General features: G+C 41.4%; 1 protein-coding gene across 44 annotated transcripts in view; it reads right to left on the bottom strand.

Annotated features, from left to right (window-relative positions):
* DTNA (dystrobrevin alpha) overlaps positions 1–13463 on the bottom strand; it is a 323001-nt gene that overhangs the window by 92804 nt on the left and 216734 nt on the right. For 43 of the 44 annotated variants that reach the window (XM_053243077.1, XM_053243079.1, XM_053243078.1 and 40 more), the window contains 3 exons: positions 4653–4738; positions 3361–3515; positions 683–788 (listed from right to left, as the gene is read on the bottom strand). In XM_053243077.1, the coding sequence (XP_053099052.1) occupies positions 683–788; positions 3361–3515; positions 4653–4738 (347 nt within the window). The remainder of the gene's footprint in view (positions 1–682; positions 789–3360; positions 3516–4652; positions 4739–13463) is intronic. The other variant, XM_053243044.1, reaches the window with a different exon arrangement.

The following is a 13463-nucleotide window of genomic DNA, read 5'->3' as shown; positions in this document are numbered from 1 at the left end:
TGAGAATGAGTTGCCAAGCACTTGTTGTAACACTCCACTGAAGTTCTAGTTACTGAAAGTTCTGGAACTAACCCACAGCATGCAATAAAGGTGGCAGTGGCAGCAGCGGCAGCAGCAGCAGACAAGGACTAAGCGAAGTATGGATAATTAAGATAATGGCAGTAGAGCTGGCTTCTTTGGATCTTCTGAGTCTTTTTTTACTGGGGCTAGACTCAAGGAATAGGCCACTGGTTTCACTGCCAGGAAAGGCAGTGGCATAAACTCATAAGTTATGGCAAGCAAGACAGTGGCTGGTCTGAAGGACAATACAGCCGTGATTTGTTTTCCCACTTGAGTTTGCCAGTAGGTGAGTGGCCAGGCAAAGAAGAACCAATTGTGCTGTGCTAAAGCAAAATTCCAATGGATCTGAAACCTTCTGCAGAGATGATGGTGGTAAGGGACTGTAAGCACAGCACACAATTGCCAGCCTGAAAACTGTAAGTGAAACTCTTCTGCAACTCATTTCAGATACTTGCATGCATGTCATATGCAAGCTCAGATACCTCTGGTGTAGACTATGGCACCACACCCTCAGCCATTCTTCTCTTTCAATGGCAGTCATGATTCTAATTTTTATTGGAAAGATATAATTATGGTGTCCCACATTGCTATGTGAGTTGCTACTCATGCTTTGACTACATACCATTCTCAACATTTGCCAGTCGATGCAGAAGTGGCAGCCAGACCAGACACTGTGGTGGAGGATCAGACATAAGAGTGTCCAAGAAAGAATTCAATGTGACTTTTTTCTGTTTACATGAACAAAGAAGAAACAATTCAGTAGCATGAGCAGAAAAAAGGAACTTTACTTTCTTCTAGGCCTGTGCAAATTCGGATTCGAAAAGTTGGATTTTATCCAAAATTAGCACTACAAGTTTCACATTGTTCAATTTATTGTATATTCTCCGCTTTTTCTTATTTGCCACTCTGAGTGCTCACCAACCCAGGGTACAGCACTCCATGGCAGGCAAGCCCTTCCTAAAACGTTGAATGCTGTACTTCAGCAGAGTAATAGTGCTCCATGAACTGCCTGTTTTTGGCATATTTTTCTTTGACAGCTTTCCAAATTATTTCAAAGAAGCTTTTAATGGTTTGACTGATTTCCTTGGGGAAATAACCCTAGTGTCCTGCAATCAAGGACTATCTCTGTGCCCAATTTTAGAGCTCTATGCTGAGCCATTTCAGAAATGTAAGAGTTGGAGAAATATAAGAGTTAATAATAAGGAATGTTGTTATCCCTTTTTATGAAGGCACATTTCAGAATACTCCAAATGTGGATGAAATAAGGATCCAAGGGCAGCTGGGCTTCAATTTCAGAAGTTTTTGTAGTTCTCTGCCTTGAAACAAGCTTTGGGAATTCTTAGATTTTTTTTAAAAAAAATAAAAAATCATGAAAAATCATTGGATTGTCCAATCTGCTTCAAATTGCATACATTGCCTCCTGTCAACCAGCTCCACACGTGTGCCCAATATCTAATCCCTAGAACCATCCCCTGATTTTTGGTGATTTCCCCCCTGGGGAAAATCCAAATTTAAGTCAGAATTTGAATTCAAAATCTAAATCCAATCCAATATCTGACATTGCCAGAGCCCACAGAATCCAAATCTGACATTGTTGGAGTTGGATCAGGTTGAATCCGAATCTTCTGAACATGCACAGGCCTACTTTCTTCAGGAAAAAAAACCTCACACATAAGGATAAAGAAAATAAAGCAGACAATTTTCAATTTTCAACTACCAGCATTTTTTGTTGTGCGAAGGGAGCACTATTTTTTGTCATCCCCTTTCCCTCTGCAGCTGCCTGTGCCTCCCAAAATGATGCCCTCGATGGTTGGGGGACCCTCAGATACATAGTTTTGGGATGCACAGGTGGCTGTTGAGGGGGACTGCTCAAAATCATTCCCCCCACATGCTGGAAAATCCTGGCATACTGATGCTGCATTAGTCTGGATGTTGGCCAGTATCTTGAATTTTCAGTGTATGAAATAATTATACTGCAATATGTATTACAGATGGAGGATGTTATTTTACATAGATATAAAATCCAGCAATCCTCATCTTTCAAATCAGCACCATTCGCTCAATTTTTGTATCCACAAGGTTACAGGTTTATTCCTTGGTATCTCCAGTTAAATAGACCTCAGATAGCAGAGATGAGTAAGACTTATGTGAGAGTCTGCAGAGCCCTTGCCAGTCAAAACAGATAATACTTGAATAGATGGACTGAACCAGCAGATTCAAGGTCCATATAACTATCAAACAACATTACAAATATAATGAACATTTCTCCTAGCCTACCAGAACACAAATTTGGTAAGTACACTTCCATTATGTCATTACAAATTTATATATTTCTATTTTTCCATCACATACTACAAAATGGTATTTGGCATATCATGGCAAAACATCTTCATCAGAAACTGGATTGTATACCTGTTTGCAGAAAGCCCTCACTGGCATAATATGCACTAGTTGGGTGGGTGCTCAGTAAGAGCTGCTCCTTTGTCCTAATGTTTCCCTGTGCATGATGTTAGAAAGGATCTGAAGGTATTCTGTTCTATGCCTGTATGTGAGGATTTCTGCAGGCTCACATTTGGAATAGATGGGTAGGAGCCGAGATGGGAAGCAGCCCAGAAGACAGAGTAAGTTTAGGGAACGAGCTCTGGAGTGCTAAAAATCCAAGAAACACTGCATTATTGGCTATTGTTTGTTGTCTCTTGTTCTATAGCTCTAAGTATGGGCCATCTAAGATTTGCTGTAAGAGGTTACAGCATGATAACATGTCATAAGTCCCATTTGCCTTTGTTTTTTTCTTTCATATCATAAACCATGTTTAGGTTAAAGTACCAGGAAATTCATATGTCAAATACTTCAGCCTCATAGGGCCGAACCAATGTATTTTGGAAGATTTGGGAGTAGTATCCGAAGAGCCCCCCCCCACCTTAAATAAATGTAGCTGCAGAGGGTTGCAAAGTGGACTGAAGGAGGAGGCATTTTTCCTTATCAAAATCCACCCCCTCCAGCTTTTTCTCTCCTCTGCAGTGGAAAAGATACAGGGACTACAGTCCTCTCCCCATTTTATTTTAATAACAAAAACAACATTAGGGAGACTGCTTATATATCCCTCACTTCACATCTAGTTTGGTCTTTTGCTTAAAACAAACAAACCCTGATATGAAAAATATGGTTCTTTTCTGATGTGTAATTGTAAAAATTCACCATATCTACCTTAAAAACAAAATCAGAATGCTATGAAAGTACTAACGCATATCATTATGGATAGAAGAAAACTAGGCTTCTAATTATATCACTTTTCTCTACCTGTTGAGAAAAACATGATTTTGCTGATTGCTCCGTGTAGCCAAAAGATGGGCCTTCAAAAACTGCAGTGGGCAGTTTAAGGACTTCTCGCAGAAACATGTCATATCTTCCATAAACCATTACTCCGCTAGTGTCTGAAATCATTGAGAATATATCTAAGGAGATAAAGAAGAAAGTAGAAAAAATTGAAATAATTTGTTTGGTCTTAAGCCACTATTTACAAATTGACCAGCATTTGAGCTGAATTGAAAACAATGATTCAGACAAGGCATTCTATTTTTATATAGTAACAGTAGGATAATAAATTTGTTAGGATCAATTACAACATCTCAAGTTATGAGCAAGCATTCAAATTTTCTAGAACTCTTCTTCAGACCCGATGTTAAGCAAAGGAAAGAAGTTGCCTCTGTGTGTGTGTGTGTGTGTGTGTGTGAAAATTCCTGGAGCATGGTAAAAAAAATCCCCAACCTATTGTTAAATAGCCTTTATATTTTCAAAGGGAGAGTACTGTTTCTCACAGGAGCCTTTGGTACAACTTGACATGTTTTGCACCTAGTACAGTCTAGTCCAATTTGAGTCTACATAACACTTCCTTTGCTCCATCATTCAAAGTGCAGATCTGGGCTTTTTCATGATGCCAAGCATCATCCCTCCCTTACCCCCTCCCATGCTTGACATCTGACCTAAGGAAAAATAATGAAGAACTCAAAAGCTTGTTCACTATTTCTGATGACTTGCAGTAGCAATGCGAGTACTGTACTACATTTGTATTTCATCTATTTGTATCTCAGTATCTTAATGGGCATTTAACCCTGTGGAATAAAAAAGGATAGTTCTGAGGCGAGTAAAAACCCTCCACGTGCAAAATTTATTTCATGTTCACATTTCTACAGTGTGAAAATGAAAGAAATATGAAAGTTGTAAGGGGGGAAATTACAAATAGTGTTTTGTGCTGGGCATTCAAGACATTTGACAGCCCATAAGAAGGTCTTTTCAGTACCACAATTCTGAAAAGAAGCCATAACTTCTGTCTCTAGACTGACAAACATCAATGACAAACAATGGGAATTTTCTCTTCCCATCTCTTTCCCACTGCAAACAGCAAATTGACTTGTAGAGGGTGCCTACTGATTTTAATTCTTACCATTATCATTTTAAAAACCCCAACAGAATGCAGGTCCTATTCCCAATAAGGATTTCTACTGCTGCCACCTTCCATTGAAAGAAACCAATTAAAAAATAGCACTAGCAACAACAACAATAATAATGATAATAATATAAAACAGACTTACATCTTAATTTATCCATGATCTTTCCCCCACAAAGTGTTGCCAAAGCCATTTTGACAGCAAACACAGAAATCTTTCCATGTCCTTCTCTATACAATAAGGGAACAAATTATCACACTAGTAAGTCTAGGTTTTTGCTTTGCTGTTGAATAGTATAAACATTCTTAGACTTGAAAAGTAAATTGTTGTAATTCTAAAACATTAAAATTTATGCAATGAAAAATAGCCTATTGGGGTCATAGCAGTCCCTCTAAAAATACCCACACAATTTAATATCTAAGTAGATCCTTGGAAGGGCGATAGTAGGAAATTTTGGATGCAGACCAGTCAAGTTAAAAGTCCCATTATTTTCAACTGGACAAAGTTAAGCACAGGAAATCAATAAAACGTAAAAATGCATAGCTTTAGCTGGATCATGTCCTTGATTGATACAAAACAATTAACTATCTTATATATTTAATTTCAGATAATTTAATGCATAAAGGGCAAATCACTGAATATTATTTAAGTTATATTATCAACAAGTTAATTCCATCAAAACAATAACATTTTTCTTGGTTCGGGACGAAACAGGCCTAGTGTGTGTTAGGAATGTACATGGAACCAGTTCCGTTTACTCCTGGGAGAGTGGGGGTTTTCTTTAAGGGCAAGGGAGGCGCTGCCGACCTGCCAGGCCCCACCCTGCCGCTTCCCCCCGCCAGCACTCTCACAAAAAGAAAGAAAGAAGTTTTTGCTCTTGCAAAACTTCTGTGCTGACACTGTCCAGGGCTGCAGGGAGACACACTGCAGCCCGTACCCGCTTTTTGTGAAAGCGCCGGTGGGGGGAAAGCAGTGAGGCGGGGGCTGGCAGGTAGGCAGCGACTCCCCTGCCCCTTAAAGAACACCCCCACCCTCCGAACCGGCTTGAATGCTGGTTGATGGAACCAGTTTAGCACTCATACAGTGGAGCGCAGAACAGTTCTGTGTACATCCCGTGTGTGTGTGTGTGTGTGTGTGTGTGTGTGTGTGTGTTTAGAGAGAGAGAAAGAGAGAGAGAGATTGAGAGATCACAGTAATCACCCATCTTGTGCATACGTTAAAAACTAGCAGATGCTTGCCTGTCACTTGGGGGGGAAGAGTGTCTGAGGGCACATGATGCACTACATTGTTAAGTAAGTCCATGGAAGGCTGCCATGTCAGTGAGAAAGCTAAGCTAGAGATCCTTCCCCGAGATATTTCAAAAATGTAAAATGTGGCTTTTTTTGGTATGAAAGAACACTCAGCAATAGGAGGCCCCTGCTGCAGTCTGCAGCCCCAGACATACGTTTACCAATTAGAACTAGACCACTGCTAGACCTCTGCCTTGAGAAGAATGCCTAGAACAACAATTAAAAGCTGCTGGCATGCAACAGAAGGTTACATCTCTTTAACACCCCTCTATTGCCAAAGCACTGTCCCCAGGGGCATATCTAGGGTGGGGCAGGCAGGGCACGTGCCCCGGGTGCCACTTGAAGGGGGGGCGCCATTTCTTAAAATTAAAAAAATGGCCGCCAAAAACAAAATGGCCACCATGCATGCTCAAATGGCTTCTAAGAGGCCCTAGGCCATGCCAGGCCTCGCAGAGGCCATTTGAGCATGCGCAGTGGCCATTTTGTTTTCTGAGGCCATTAAAAAAAAAATTAAATGTCCACTGCATGTGTTCAAATGGTCCCTGTGAGGCCCTAGGCCTTGCCAGGCTTCACAGAGGCCATTTGAGCATGCATTGCAGCTTCCAAAATGGCCACCAAGCAGATCTTTGCAGGCCCGAACAGGCCTGAAAATCAGCCCGTGACGGGCTGTGGTGGTGAATTAAGAGGCCAGCAGGGGGAGGGGGAATGGTGAGTTTGTCTTTGAATCACTGTGAAATCCTTAGTATAAGGTCCACTGGGAGTTTCTTGCTCTCTTTCTCTCATTTTAACTGTCTTTCTGAAATACTAGAATATATTCCAAGTGGTGACACAGTTTACTCTGCATATCCTTTAATTATTTTCAGAGTATCTGGGAAAAGTCAAATTCTCCATTTATTTTTAAAACTTATGTAATAGTGATGCTACATTGCAGAGTAGAGAATTAGACAGGCACTTCAGTTTAGTTTTCCAAGTATACTTCCACATAGTATGTGGGTATTTCATGAGCCCCAACATACTGAAATTTGTAGTTTCCCAGCATTTTTTGGTCTGGCTACGTCCACTGCTAAATAGTTTTTGAAATATTAAAAGAATAACAAGCTTGACTTGTATTTTTGAGCTGATATTATGGTAAAGTTATTTGAAAGATGGGTGTCAGATGTTTGGACAGGGGGTGCAATTTCAGTGCTTGCCCTAGGCGCTATTTTCCCTAGATACGCCTCTGACTGTCCCCACCCTCAATGGCATTTAGCCTCCATCTTGACCCAGCAAAACTGTCATGTGGACCTGATATTGTGTTTTGAGGGCCGCCTCCATTTCTGGCAACTAAGAGTGTGGCAGGGACCTCCCATGATTTCCATAGCGCCACCTGCTGACCAGCTCTTGCTTTCCAAGAATAACCTGACCCTTTTAATTACAACTTTTCTGGCGAATGGGAAAAATGGTGCTTGGCAGGTGACATAGCAAAAATTGCATAAAGTCTCTGCTTGCACCTGAACGCAGCATGAAGTTCCACTAGGAAAGAGGATGGAAGCCTGTGGAAGTGGGCTCGCTTAGAACTTGAATGTGCAAGCTTCTCACATGACACAGTGTATTGCCATCTGGAAATGGCCCTCAAACCCCATCATCTTTGTGTCTACACCTGGTAGTGATAACTCGCATACTCAACTCCCAGCTCCCAATAACAAGTTATGAACATACCTATTCCCCATCTTATGTGATCTTGGAAATTCCTCATTAAGGAGCCCCCAGTTCTTTTGTTTGGGACTCTGTAACTGACCAAAGTTCCAAGGGCACTGTGTGCTTCTAGAAGTGGGATTATTGGAGGATGCTCTGCCCAGTACTGCTCTGGAAATCCCCAGCTGAATGTCCCCTCTGCACTCAACCCTCTACTCCCCTTTCTGCAACACACATGATGTGCAGTCCCAGCTTGGATCTCTGGTACTAGCTTGGCAACCAGATGTGTTAGAACTCTGTGAATGAGCTGCCATCTAGTAGCTTCAGAAACTTCCCCTCCTTTGCAATGAATTCCATGCTGTGATGAGGAAACTCCGGTTTGAAATATACACACCCCACATTCCATTCAGCAGACCAGAAAAGGTCTAACCCTGTGAAAGCTCTCACTCTCTTCTTCCTCCCTTCTTGCCCTCTCTTCCCACTGGCCTGGCCTCTTGACTCTGTTTGTCCCTTGGGGTATTTACAGTGATGCTTCATTGTATAGACCTATCTGTAGTCATTCATACTTGCTGGATGGTACTAGTAAATCTGGGCCTGCTCTACCAAAGAGGTAGTTGCTTGCTTCCCTGGTTGGTCAAAGTTGGCTACAGAAGGGAAGAGGTTCTCTTAGTATCTAAGTAATCCCCTCACTTTTATAGTAATTCTGCTAGAATAGGTTTAGGTGCACAAGCCACAAACAACTAAATGTCATGTATATGAGATACAGATCTAAGTAAATATGGTATCAATTGCCTAGAACCTTTTTTCGACACAGGGTCAATCAGTACCTGGCTTAAGTATTGACAATACTGATTCAATAAAACTCAGGTTTATGTCACCATATCAAGATGGTAGTGTGAATTGACCCATCATGGCATGTTCTTTGGTTTGATTTCTTTTGGAAGGGAGAATTTGGAATGGCGAAGTGGAAGTGGCAGTCTCACTCCAAATTGTCCCAAGTGGATTTCCCCCACGTGGGGTTCCAAATATGTGCTTCTAGGGATAAACATGAGCCTGATTCAGACATTATGCTGTATGAGTGTACAGATGTTCTGCGTATTGTGTTCATTTTAAAAGTGAATCTGAATACAGGCCCTTCAAATGCATAGTGCAGAAAGCACGTGTACTTCTGTATCTACATTCAATATAATGTGTGAATGAATGTACATGCAAACCTCACAAAACGTGGGTCCAACACCCATGGTTCCACGTATTTGCAGTTGGGCATTTGACAGTTGCGGGGGAGTAACAGCAGGAGAGAGAGCATGCCCTTAACTCCTGCCTGTGGCTTCCAGCAGCATCTGGTGGGCCACTGTGCGAAATGGGATAATGGACTAGATGGGCCTTGGGCCTGATCCAGCAGGGCTGTTCTTATATTCTTATGACACCTGACCTCAGTATATGCAGGGGGAAAGTGTTAATTTTTTCATATCCATGGTCTTGGGGTGGCCAGAAGTGACCTACAAAGTCATTTCTGGCCACCATTTTGTCAAAACGGAGCCATTTTGTGGCTTTTTTTGGGAGGGGGGAATTTTTTAACCACAATTTTTCATGGGGAAATGGAGGAATTGCGGCTTCTGGGGGGCATTGCTGGACAGTACAAGACCCGAAGAGAATATAGCACTTTATTGCAGTTATTTTAGCTGTTTTCTGCCTTTTAAAACCATTTTTTTGCCCCTGCAGAAACCTAACCCCCACAATCGCCACAGACTTAATGCCCCATTATCTGTGGTTTCCTTACCCATGGAAATAAATGGGAACAGATCCCCTGTGGATACGGGGTCCACCTGTACCTGCGGACAAAGTAGACTCATTTTACAAGTGTTGAACATAACATGTGAATGGGCCATGCTTGGAACCCAAAGGAGGAAAAGCAACTGGAAGAATGATTTGGAGATGAAACTGGTGGATGAGGAAAGGGTTAAGGTTTAATTCTTCCTTGACATTTCTCTACTTCAAATTCCCCCTCCTGAAGTTGCTTTTATTTTTGTTAATAAAGGTGGGTCATAAGAACATAAGAACAGCCCTGCTGGATCAGGCCCAAGGCCCGTCTAGTCCAGCATCCTGTTTCACACAAGATGTCTCTGGGGAGCCTACCAGATGCCTCTGTTGCTCCCATGCAACTGGCACTGAGAGCATCGTGCCTCTGAGGCTGGAGATGGCCCACAGCCATCAGACTAGTAGCCAATGATAGATCTACCCTCCATGAATTTGTCTAAGCCTCCTTTAAAGAAATCCAAGCTGGTGGCCATTACCACATCCCATGACAAGGAATTCCATAGATTAATTATGTGCTGTGTGAAATAGTACTTCCTCTTGTCAGTCCTAAATTTCCCGACCTTCAGTTTCATGGGGTGACCCCTGGTTCTAGTGCTGTGAAAGAGGGAGAAAATTTTCTCTCTGTCCACCCTCTCCACTCCATGAATAATTTTATACACCTCAATCATGTGTTCCCTTAGTCGCCTCTCTTCCAAGGTAAACAGCCCCAGATGCTGTAGCCTAGCCTCATAAGGAAGGTGCTCCAAGCCCCTGATAATCTTGGTTGTCCTCTTCTCCACCTTTTCTAGTTCAACAATATCCTTCTTAAGATACGGTTACCAAAGCTGTATGCAGTACTCCAGATGTGGCTACACCATAGAGTCATATAAAGGCATTATAATATTAGCATTTTTATTTTCAGTTCCCTTCCTAATGACTCCTAGCATGGAATTAGTGTTCTTCACAGCTGCTAAGCACTGAGTCGACACTTTCAATGAGCTGTCCACCACGACCCCAAGAGCTCTCTCCTGGTCAGTCTGACAGCTCAGATCCCATCAGTGTATATGTGAAGTTGGGATTTTTTGCCCCAGTAGGTGGTCTTTGTTCCACCTGTTTATGTGTAATATGCAGTTAGCCCCTTAACTCCAGCAAGTTGCAGAGTGGAAGGAACGTGTCCTGACTCTCAATTTCATTTACCTTTAACATTTTGGGACATCATTTTGCATCAGCGTTTATAGTGCCATCTTTTACCCCACATCTTTTGTAGGTCAAAGTGTTTAAAGCTTTTAATGTTTTTTAAATGTAAAAATATATATAAATGACAAGTAGAATCCACTTTATTGTCTGGAGCCATTGGATAAATTATTTGAAAATGCACACATGTGGAATAGTACAGCTTTAATGATTCCTTCTTACAGTAGGATTAATTACAGTTTTAGAGAATAAATTGTGAATAGCAGATAAATAAGCTTCTCCCTTGGAGTCAATGGATTCTATTCAAACCAAGAAGTTCTATTTGCACAAGGGAAAAAGCCATTTTGCCACCTTAGCAGCCCCTGTGCTCTCCCAAATTCTTTTCCTGAGTCTTAGGGGACCCTCAGGAGCAGATTTTAAGGGGCACAGTGGACTGCAGACAGAAAAGAGCTGATGAAAATGGTCCCACCCCTTTGCACAAACAACTTTTCCCTCTGCGAATGGCTCTAAAGATACAACCCAATGGCTTTTCCCATAGATGAAATATTCTGAGCAGAGAAGGTAAAAGGGAATATTTTCTTTTTTTAAAATGTTGCAGTTTTATTTGATAGGTTTGGGCACTGTCTTTCATCAAAGTTATTTATATTCATACATCAATACCTAGACTCGGCATAAATTCAATTTCCCCATGAAAATATATATTGACATGGCTTATAACCAAATGGGATGAATGGGGACGAGGGTGTTTAGCTGTCTCTGTGCTCTGGTAATTCTCAAAGAAGCTCTGTTGTACACTGAAACCCATTAATAGTATGAACGTTTCATCAGTAAAATACTGCCATTTAAGAGAAAGTAGTTGGGCTTGTGGCAGCTCCAAGAAGAGATGTTCATTTTGGTAATCCTTCATGGAAAGCTACAAAAGGAAAACAAAATCTTCACAGGCAGAACAGATTAAGAAATCAACAACTCTATTTATAGAGATGGAGTTATTCAATGTATCTACAGAGTGAACAATACTCAAAAGAAACAACAGTGCCTACAGAAACATTGTTGCTTATATAGGCAACAGTCACTTACCCAGACGGGGAGTAGTTTGATCAACAAATTTCACTCTATGATAGCATTGACTTTGACAATAATAAAACATGTGAATAATGTTTCTGTTTATTACATTAAGAAACTGACAGCACTTATTTCTTCTTAATGTCATGCAGATGGATATCACAAGGGCTTCAAAGTAGGAAGATAATGGCTCAGCATCCTCTTGTATTTTCATGTATATGCTATTCTTATCTCAAAAAGTGAGAGAGGAAGAGAACTGGCCTTTGCTCTTCTGTCTCTAGTACATATAAAGGTCATGCACATGACCATTTTCAGTGGGCTGGGAGGGTATGGAGGGAAGGCAAGATCCAGTTTACCTTTCCCCCAGGTTATCTCATTCATTGTGCTTATATAGGATGCATTGCTCATGCACCCACATGATCCGCACTGCACAGAGATTTCCCGGCAGCATGGATCTTTGGATGCCAGAAAAATGAGTTCCTGATTCCTCCAGGAATCCCTAAATGCATTGCATGAGCAGCACAGTGCATTTAGGAATTACCTCTTGAGTAGGGAGCTCTAGATGCTTAACTCTGTGGACACTTGGGCTGCATGCATTTACACGATCCCAGATCTGAGGTAAAGTGATAGCATGAGTTTAAAAACCGGGCTACCGGGGGAAGCAGCGCCTAGATTGGCCTTGATCCTGGCACTGCACATGAGCAGCCCTACCCAGGTCTAACCTGGGTAGGGCTGCTTGTGTGCACAGCCTCACTGTATATCAAAAAAGACTCTGAGGCCACACGGCACTCCAGTCTGCAGCCTAAAAATTCTAGTAGTATCACCTTACAATATCAAATTAGCTAGGGGCAGATGTAGTTGTTTTAATACTGTATTCTGGATCTCTGAGCTACTTTGGGTTTTTTTTTGAAGAGAAGTGGACTATAAGTTTTACAAGCAAGTTCAAATTAAAATAAAGTGATCATCACAGAAAATGGTTTAAAAAAACTATACCAAAGGCACTGCAAAGTCACAAGTCGGTTCAATAAAAGGCAGCACATTACCTACAATGTCTCCTTGAAAACAAACATTATTCTCTACACACAGAGACAAAACCTCAATTTTAATAGCAATGGAACATGAGATTTCCCCCCCGGCTTTGTACGTATTTTGTGTAACCATGTTTCTGTTTCAAGAAGAAACAGACATTATATAGAAACTTGTGGCAGCTTTTAATACCTTTGTTTCCAAAATGCACTGTGATCTATAGCAGGCTGTTATACATTTTTGTTCTCACAAGCATGATTCAGACATCACACAGAACTCTGGTTAAGGCCAGACTTTTCATGATGCCGCTGAGCCTCAGAAGTGCACTTTCCCCCATCCCATCCCCACGTAAGCATCAACTTCCTATCTAGGTTAAAATAAACTGAGATTGTTTGTAGCATATGAAGTGACCAATCTGTTTATTCCAGCCTATTTCTTTCAAACAACTTGAGATCTGTAATTTACTCCAAACCTTGGTCTTATATCTTGGCATATTTTAAGCAAACAGGCTAGAGCAGGGTTTCTTAACCTTGGGCCTCCAGATGTTGATGGACTACAACTGCCATAATTCCCAGACAAGAGCCACTGCAGTCGAGGATTCTCAGAGCTGTAGTCCAACAACATCTGGGGGCCCAAGGTTAAGAAACCCTGGGCTAGAATAAACTGAGATTGGTCAATTTGGACATCATGACCAATCTCAGCTTATTGTAACCTAGGTAGGAAGTGGACACTTGTGTGGGGATAGGAGAGGGAGTGCACATTTTTTAGTCAGAAAGACAGTGTGGAACCTGGCTTTAACTGAGGTTCTGCATGATGTCTGAACTGGTAAACTATATCTTCTGGGGGGGAAACCCTGACAAAAATCCAATAAAAATTTAAAATGCAACAAAAAACAAAAAACAAAGAACAAAAC

Source organism: Hemicordylus capensis, chromosome 4 (assembly GCF_027244095.1).
Source record: "Hemicordylus capensis ecotype Gifberg chromosome 4, rHemCap1.1.pri, whole genome shotgun sequence".
Taxonomy (NCBI): domain Eukaryota; kingdom Metazoa; phylum Chordata; class Lepidosauria; order Squamata; family Cordylidae; genus Hemicordylus; species Hemicordylus capensis.
Note: the sequence above shows the minus strand (reverse complement) of the source record. Positions and strands in the feature narration are given on the sequence as shown.